The sequence below is a fragment of the Asparagus officinalis genome, chromosome 2 (assembly GCF_001876935.1).
Source record: "Asparagus officinalis chromosome 2, Aspof.V1, whole genome shotgun sequence".
In the NCBI taxonomy this organism is placed as follows: domain Eukaryota; kingdom Viridiplantae; phylum Streptophyta; class Magnoliopsida; order Asparagales; family Asparagaceae; genus Asparagus; species Asparagus officinalis.
Genome location: NC_033795.1, coordinates 9,687,279 through 9,696,695, shown reverse-complemented (window position 1 = coordinate 9,696,695; position 9,417 = coordinate 9,687,279). Strand labels below are relative to the sequence as shown.

Here is a 9,417-nt window from a genome sequence, read left to right as displayed (position 1 = left end):
CCCTACCCATCCAGCCACCAGGTTAGGAGGACACTTAAGGGTCATGGGTGGCAAATCTCGAATCCTATTATATGACAAATATTTAACTTGGAAAGACCAAAATATCCCTAAACCGTGAAAGAATTAGATTGGTTTTTGCTAGATTAAAGAAAAGAGGAGATATAGAGGTAAAAAGAATTATAAATTGGTCGTGGTCCTTTTATTATCGGTTTTATTATCGGTTGAGAGTTTCTTTTTAACTATTAAAAACGACCCCACCAAAGGGGCCAGAGCTGAAGGCGGGTCCAACTATTCACACTCCCAAACAGTAACTTTGGGGGTGTGTGAGGACTAAATTGTCCTTCTCCCAAACCAAAACAGGCCAAGTTCATTCCAGAAACACCCTCAACATCAAAAGGGCATTTTCGGCAACCAACTCCCAAAATTACTGTTTGGGAGTGGATATAGCAAACATGGCTGAAGGCCGAGGCCCAGTACAACGCGCCACAGCACTCCCAATCTCAAGCCTGGCGCGCGAGAGGGAGACGGGGAGGGAGGAGCGGCGATTCTGAGTAAGAATTTCTCCTATCGTTTTACCCCCAATTCTCTCTCATCCTAGGGTTTTTTTCCCCCTCCTGGGTTTAGGGTTTTTGGTTCTTGAACCGCAAGTTATTGAGTCCAAGCGGTTTGGGAAATAGTGGATTAGGGTTTCTTCTTTCCCCCCCTCTTATCTGATTTCAGCATTGATTGCTAGTTTTTGGATCAAAATTGTTAGAGTTTGACATTGTTTTCCCCCTTAGATCTTGGATGGGATCGGTATTCTTCTGACGATTGTATTATTACTTAATTTTAAGGATTAATCTAGTAAAGGTTCATGTCTTCACAAATCCATTGCACAAACTATCTGTCTAAATGCAGCTGCAATATTCATTATATCTCTGGTTTACTTTGAGCTGAACACGTATTTTTGACTCTAATCTCATAAATTTGGGCATCTCTGACTTCGTAGCAAGTAGATGAACTGCCTTTCGTACATATCTTCTGCAGCTACTACATTTACAAGGAATAGTGGTGTCACCTTGAGGGGTTCTTTTTATGGATTTTCTATTATAGCGTGGAGAAGGGGCGTTCGGGATGGCGGCTTTAATGCGATCAGATTGAATTCCATCTTTACTGGATTTGGTGTCCAGTGCTTCTCTACTCGACGAGCACGTGGCTCTCGGTCGCTGAAAGAAGAGTCTCAGCCACCGATGGAGGAAGATAAGAATGCCTTTTATGCTGTTCGTAAAGGAGATGTCGTTGGCATCTACAAAAGTTTGAGTGACTGCCAGGCTCAAGTTAGCTCTTCGGTAATGTCTATATGCATGACTTATGTTTTTCTTCTACACTGCAGAAAGCTCTATATTTATAAAAATTTAATCCCTTATCAGTGCGTTGGGTTTATTTCCTCGTTCACTACAACTGCTTATATCCTGAATTTATCCTGGAATCTAAATGAAAGAGTAAGGCTTTTGTACTTCCACAAAAAATGCTCCAGATTGATATCAATACCCTGATACCCATATGACATGTTGCTTACCATGTTTTCTTGCTTGATTTCCTCTCTCTTTATTGTTAGGGGTTTGGACTGTTTTTTTCTTCTTCAAGTTTTATCTTCTCTTGCATGCCATTCTGAGTGAAATGAGATTTGGACAATGTATATTGTAGGTTCTAAAGCATTAAATGAAGGATATTGTGGGTAAGGAAATGGTGGAAGTTAATGTGTATAGAGTATAATAATGACAGGTAAGCAACAGTAAAGGAAAAAAAGTGAATGATCTTTACTTTTTACTGCTATGTATCAAGTATTTTTTCCAGTATAAAGTTCCAGTACAGTATCTGAAAAATCTGGTTAAATGTTTAAAATTCTAGAGCACTAAATATGTTGTTGGATATATTTGTTTAAAACTCAAGTCAAAAGTTTCGGTGGCTTTTTGAAATCAATCAACTGAAGTTTTTGAAAAAGAAAGAAAGGGGTGGGCCCACCTCAAATAAAACGTGATTGAAACTCTCTGCACCGAAAACATGCGCCTCCCTTCCTCCCTTATTTGACATTTTTTAAGAAAAACAAAATTGATGGGTCCCACAAGTTAAAAATAAAAATAAAAATAAAAACGTGTTTTTAATAGTTGCGGACCCCACATGCATAGTAAAATAATATTATTTTATTAGTACATAGTATTTTTCCAAACACTATAAATAGACCCCAAACTAAAATTCATTCTAAAAACAACAATCAATATATACAAATATATATATGTTGTAAAATAGCTAGTGCTCGTAGGAACATTGCCTGGACCGAGAAGGTTTTATAGATTTGAGGAGATCGTTACCTTGACTGAGAAGGTCTTATAAATCGAGGAGATCATTACCTTGACCGATGGTCCTATAAATCGAGATCTTAACAGTACTGGGTCGGTACACACCAGAGTACTGTACTGCTGTTCCTGGAAACAATTTGGCCTTGAGATTCCTTGCACTGGAATAGGCCAAATATTACTTTAAGCACAACATTTTACAAACGCACGGCAGCTAAGTTAAAAATTTTAAATTACTGCACTTCAGCTTTCTTTTTAGCTTTTGCTGTTTTATATCTGTATTATTCCAGAATTTAATCACATGCGCTAATAATTTTAAAACAATATTTTAATCTACCATGGATCCTGTAAGGACTCTTAGAGTGGACTGTCTTAAGTTAGAGAACTTTGATAATTCCAACTTCAACGCATGACGTCGGAAAGTGATCTTCGGGATGCAACTCTTAAAAATCTACTATGTGGTCTCTGAGGAGAAACTCGACTCTGAAGAAGATTCTGAGTCTGAAGCCTCTTGGGCTAGAGATGATCACTTCTGCAGAAGTTATCTCCTTAATTGCTTGGCCGATCATCTAGCAGATGCTTACACCAACAAGTCCTCTGCAAAGGAAATCTGGAATGCTCTGGAGGGCCAGTACAAGGATGAGGAGAAGCTGTCCAAATCTCACCTCATTGATAAATTTCTAGATTTCAAGTTCGAAGACGACACTGAGGTTTTGCCTCAAGTTAAAGAGCTTGAAAAGCTTGTTATGAAGCTGAAAGATGAAAATATCAGTCTTTGTCAAACCTTCATTTCTGGTATAATTAACAAGCTTCCTCCATCTTGGATATCATTCTCCATTGATATTCGAAGAAGAAAAAGACAGGTGACTCTGTCTGATTTGAAAAGATTCATTCTGATTGAGGACGAGACTCGGACTCACATGAAGAATGAGCTCATCGCGAAGCAGAAGGCGTCTGCTAACATGGTGGCTGCTAACTTTGAGAAGGGTAATAATTTATCTTTCCATAAGGGGTTGTTTGGTTCGCTAAAAAACATGGAAAGTAAAGAAAAGGAAACATATTTTCCATAATTGGATGTTTTCTTGTGTTTGGTTCACTTCTTAGAAGTAAAAAGGAGATGAATGGTCACCATATTATTGGATGATGTGAGTGATTTTTAAAGAAAACTTATTTTGAGGTTATTTTCTTGTGTTTGGTTGGCTAAAAAAATAAGGAAAATACTTCCATTGTTTAGGTTCTTTTCTTGTGTTTGGTTCATTCTTAAAACTAAGAAAATAGATGAAATGAGATGAGTTGTCATTATATTATTGGATGCTGTGACACATACTTAGAAAAATTAGTTTTCTTTTTTTTTTGGAGGAAATAGATGATTTTTTTTTAATGAGATGAGATGAGTTGACACCATATTATTGGATGGGGGGGGGAATTTTTAAAGATGATAGTAGATGAGATGAGGTGAGGTGAGGTGAGGTGAGTTGGATGAGTTGATTGATGTGATTCATTTCTTGTGTTTAGTTTATTTTTAAAAATAAGAAATGATATGAGGTGAGATGAGTTGTCACCATATTATTGGTTGATGTGGGAGATTTTTAAGAGTGGAAAATGATGGAAACCAAATTTTATTGATTTCCATGCTTTTTTCCTTTTCTTGGTTTTTAGGAAACGAACCAAACAGCCCCTAAGAAGAAGAAGTTCTTTAACAAAAAGAAGAACCAAAATCCAAAGAACCTGGACGTTCAGAAGGAGTTCAAGAAGAGCGGCAAATGCTTTAATTGTGGGAAGCAATGGCATTTTACCAAGGACTGCAAAGCACCAAAGAAAAAAACTACACATAATGACAATCAAGTTGATGATTGTGTGGCTATGATCTTCTAGGTAACAACTCCTAACAGTAATATCTCTAATTAATGGTTAGATACAGGTGCTACTTGTCATGTTTGCTCCAATAGAGATTTGTTTTCTTCTTATATTATTGCCAAAGAAAACGTATCAATGGCTGATCGTTCTGTGATTCCTGTTCTTGGAACTAGGACTGTGGTGTTGACTCTTTTCAGGAAAGACTTATATTAAAGGATGTGAAACATGTTCTCTCAATTATCAAAAACTTAGTCTTTGAAAGTCTGCTATGTGATGCAGGTGTGAGGTTGGATTTCCAAGGAGGTAAGGCTGTATTATCCTTTAAGAAAATGTATTTTGACAATACATATCGTACTGATGACATGTATAAGATCAGTACTATTGCAACCAACTTGGTTATAAATGAAGTATCCTCTTCTGCTTACTCTACTGTATTATGACATAATAGGCTAGGACGTGTAAATTATACAAAATTGTCTAACATAGAGAAGTTAGGATTACTTTCAAAATGTGGGGGTAACAAACCTAAGAAATGTGAAGTTTGTTGGTGCATGTAGTTAAATTCTGGAATAATACAGATATAAAGCAGTAAAAACTGAAAAGAAAGTTGAAGTACAATAATTTAAAATTTTTAACTCAGTTATTGTACGTTTGTAAAACGCAATGCTTAAAATAATATTTAGCCTACTCCGATGTAAGAATCCCGATGCCAAATTGTTTTCAAGAACAGCAGTACAATACTTTGGTGTGCACCGATCCAGTACTGTTAAGATCTCCTCGATCTATAGGATCCTCGGTCAAGGCAATGATCTCCTCGATCTATAAGACCTTCTCGGTCAAGGTAACAATTTCCTTAATCTATAAGATCTTCTCGGTTCAAGTAATGTTCCTACGAGCACTAGCTATTTTACAACATATATATATATATATATATATATATATATATATATATATATATATTGTTGTTTTTGGAATGAATTTTTCTTAAGAGTTTGGGGTCTATTTATAGTGTTTAGAAAAATACTAAAATAATATTATTTTACTATGCATGTAGGGCCCGTAACTATTAAAAACACGTTTTTCTTTTAATTTTCAAACTTGTGGGACCCATCAATTTTTTTTTTCTTCAAGAATGACAAATAAGGGAGGAGGGGAGGCACATGCTTTCAGTGCACAGAGTTTCAATCACGTTTTATTTGAGGTGGGCCTACCCCTTTCTTTCTTTTTCAAAAACTTCGGTTGATTGATTTTAAAAAGCTACCAAAACTTTTGACTTTAGTTTTAAACAAATATATCCAATAATCCCCCACAAGTTTTTTAAAACTAGTGTCGTGTAACAGTGTCGTCGTTTCAATCGTTGTGCATAAGGTAGATGTCGTAAGGACTTGAATCCTCTTTAGACCAGCTGAATAAAAGATAGATACATGGTGTTGCAGAAACTTGAACCAGCATGTCTTACAAATACTTATCATTTTATATCAAGTTTTTAGTTCAAAGTTTATGCTACTAATGATAAGATATTTGGTTCAAAAGTCAAGTAAGATTTACAAAGTTTGGTGAGTCTTACAAATAATTACCATTTACATCTAGTCATTAGTTCAAAGCTTATGCTACTAATGATAAGATAAATTGTTTAAAAGTCAAGTAAGATTTACAAGTGAAATCCTAAGGGGGGTTCAAGTTTTTTTTGGATTAGTCGGTGTCTAAGGTAAGGTTTAGGGGTTGCGTAACGCGCTCCGCAAGGAGCGAGATACTTAATTGATCTTTGATCTCCCTCTAGTACTATCCTTACCTGGCTGAACTACTCGGGTAAAACTTTGATCTTTTTACCTAGCATCCTATCATGAGAGGATGACTCTTAAGCCTTAATGAGTTCAAAGCATTTCGGATGCAGGATGTTTGATAGGAAACATGCTTAAATAACTCGCCTATGCATGGGTGGAGATTTGGTCGTCTCCTATTATATATTGTGCAAAGATACCTAGAGCCCTAGCAGAAACCAGGACATGAACAAGGTCATAAATGTGCAAAGGCAAAGGCAAGACAAAGGCAAAGGCAAAGGCAATTGTGGTTCAAAGTGAAAACTACCACAGATAAGTTTGATCCTGTATGATCGCTGGATTTTTAGACATATGCTGGTTCAAGTCTCTGCGACACCATGCATCTATCTTTTATTTAGCTGGTGTAAAGGGGATTCAAGTCTTTGCGACATCTACCTTATGCACAACGATTGAAACTACGACACCGTTACACGACACTAGTTTTAAAAAATTTGTGAGGGATTGTTGGATATATTTGTTTAAAACTAAAGTCAAAAGTTTCGGTGGCTTTTTGAAATCAATCAACCGAAGTTTTTAAAAAAGAAAGAAAGGGGTGGGCCCACCTCAAATAAAACATGATTGAAACTCTCTGCATCGAAAGCATGCGCCTCCCTTCCTCCCTTATTTGACATTTTTGAAGAAAAACAAAATTGATGAGTCCTACAAGTTTGAAAATTAAAAGGAAAACGTGTTTTTAATAGTTGCGGGCCCTACATGTATAGTAAAATAATATTATTTTATTAGTGCATAGTATTTTTCCATATACTATAAATAGACCCCAAACTTTTAAGGAAAATTCATTCCAAAAACAACAATCAATATATATATATATATATATATATGTAAAATAGCCAGTGCTCGTAGGAACATTGCCCGGATCGAGAAGGTCTTATAGATCGAGGAGATCGTTGCCTTGACCGAGAATGTCTTATAGATCGAGCAGATCATTGCCTTGACCGAGAGGTCCTATAGATCAAGATATTAATTGTACTAGGTCGATGCACACCAGAGTACTGTATTGCTGTTCCTGGAAGCAATTTGGTATTGGGATCCTTGCACCGGAGTAGGCCAAATATTACTTTAAACACAACATTTTACAAACGCACAGTAGCTGAGTTGAAAATTTTAAATTACCGCACTTCAGCTTTCTTTTCAGTTTTTGTTGCTTTATATCTGTATTATTCCAGAATTTAACCACTGGCGCCAACGTATGTTACTTCCGTAATTAAATCGTTAAAGCGTTCTGAGTGGTTGTATTTTAATTTTTATCTGACAATGTCTTTTTGCTTTAGCCTTGAGAATTGTTCACATGAAACCCAACAATTTTCTATATTTAATTGTACTCTTTGGCTTCTCCTAGTAGGTATGTGATCCTTCTGTGAGGGTGTACAAGGGTCACACTTTGCACAAAGAAACAGAAGAATACCTTTCCTCTCGTGGGCTAAAAGATGCTCTTTATTCCATGCATGCGTCTGATCTGAAAGAAGATCTATTTGGGACTCTTGTGCCTTGTCCTTTTCAGGTGAGGAACTTATTTCTTGATATTAACATCTCTTTACCTGCCATTGGCTTTTAGACAATCTTGTTTACATTCAAACTAGTTTCCCGATAGATCTTTCTGAGCAATAATTTCTTTTGATTGTGATATCTTGGTTCCCCATATGCGCATCTTGGCCCCAATTATTTACCTGAATTACATGGCTGTATACTTGCTTATTTTAATGTTGCCTAAGAATAAAATATACATTATCCTTGAGATGGTTTATCATAGCTTTTATCATATAGAATTTACAGGGGAAACCGTAATCCATTATACTGGTTAAATATTTTGCAGCAACCAGATGGACTTGCCTTTTTGGTTGATAAATCAGACAAAAAGACTGCTTCGAAGAAGAGGTCAAATGAAATGGCGAAGAGCTTGGTAGTTCACTATCACTTGTCTTAGTAATTAGTTTTGTAGTTTGGTAATGAATTCATTTTTTACTTTCTTCAGGTCTTATTCGTACTCATAAGACAATGTACCTATGGAAGTAGTCGTGTTTGTCATGCTCTTCTATATAGTTTCTTGCTTGAAATTTTGACTTACCCTATTTTCATATGTAATTTTCTTTCATTGTATTTGTTTATTTTTACTTATTATGCCGTTATAAAATGCAATTGTATAACTCCAATTAGTGTCTGTTTACTTCTAGCACATACAAATTCGGATATGAATATTTCTTGAACATTGAATTGTATAAATTAGTGTCTGTTTACTTCTAGCACATACAAATTCGGATATGAATATTTCTTGAACATTGAATTGTATAACAACCTTTGACTTGGATCAAATCCCATACAAATTCGGATATGAATATTTCTTGAACATTGAATTGTATAACAACCTTTGACTTGGATCAAATCCGGATGCTAGCAATATATTACTATATCTGACTATTTGGTACTTGAGTGAGTTTCAATCTTTCTTTTGATCTCCTACTCCTTAATAAAATAAAAAAAGTATATAAAATTACATAGCTACTGTTTATAATGTGGCTTTGATCTATGTGCACCAACAAAAGTTTTATTAACTGGATATTATTATATTTTTAGAGTATTTTGCAAAACTAGTGAGTTCAGTCTCCACCTTTGATGACTTCTTAATTAAATAAGAAAAGTATATAAAATTGGTCAGCTATTGATTACTTAGATCTTTAGGCACTGAGAAAAGTTCTATATGTTCGGATATGTATTTGTACATCTTCTTTTTGGGGATAGTTTGGCACTCCTTATTTGTGGTCATATTCTAAGAATGAAGGTCCCGGATGTCCATACTTTCAAGTGGATGGGAGCGGAATTCAAATCAGATTTTTGTGTTTGTTTACATCTGAAGATTCTGAACTAAGAAGGGATAAAGATAATCAAACCTTTCATTTGTTCCTAATTTCCTTTTATCAAGTAACCTCGTTTATGCAATATTGGGTATTGCAAGTGCTACCGATTGTTGTGAAGAAGTGAAACTTGTCTTTTAGAAACATGGGGATAATGGTAAATTTATGAACTTTCTGCCATGGAAGATAGTTCTTTTTGCTCAAATGGCATTATGCTTCTTGGTCTCTAAGAAACAGCCTTTTTGTTCATAATTAATGGCACTGTGTGGTTCATTTTTATGTGAAAGCTTCAAAAAGAATTATTTCTCCAACTATTGCTTTTTCTGTTAGTTTTCTCTTATGTCAATCCAACTTTATTTGCAGGATGACTTTGCATATATTTCAGCGTCCACTCAACAGTCGAAACAACCAAAATTGGAGGATCCTATTATGGCCCGACTTTGCATATATTTCAGCGTCCACTCAACAGTCGAAACAACCAAAATTGGAGGATCCTATTATGGCCCAGCCTATTAGTAGCAAATATGTGAGCAG

General features: G+C 35.6%; 1 protein-coding gene across 3 annotated transcripts in view; it reads left to right on the top strand.

The window, feature by feature from the left end:
• LOC109830192 (uncharacterized protein Mb2253c-like) overlaps nt 444-9,417 on the top strand; it is a 36,228-nt gene continuing 27,254 nt past the window's right edge. The window contains exons 1-6 of one of the 3 annotated variants that reach the window (XM_020397377.1): nt 444-551; nt 1,027-1,328; nt 7,377-7,535; nt 7,848-7,934; nt 9,247-9,296; nt 9,367-9,409. In XM_020397377.1, the coding sequence (XP_020252966.1) occupies nt 1,230-1,328; nt 7,377-7,535; nt 7,848-7,934; nt 9,247-9,296; nt 9,367-9,409 (438 nt within the window). In that variant the 5' untranslated portion in view covers nt 444-551; nt 1,027-1,229. Of the gene's footprint in view, nt 552-988; nt 1,329-7,373; nt 7,536-7,847; nt 7,935-9,246; nt 9,297-9,366; nt 9,410-9,417 lie in introns of those variants that run through there. The other 2 variants (XM_020397376.1, XM_020397378.1) reach the window with 2 other exon arrangements.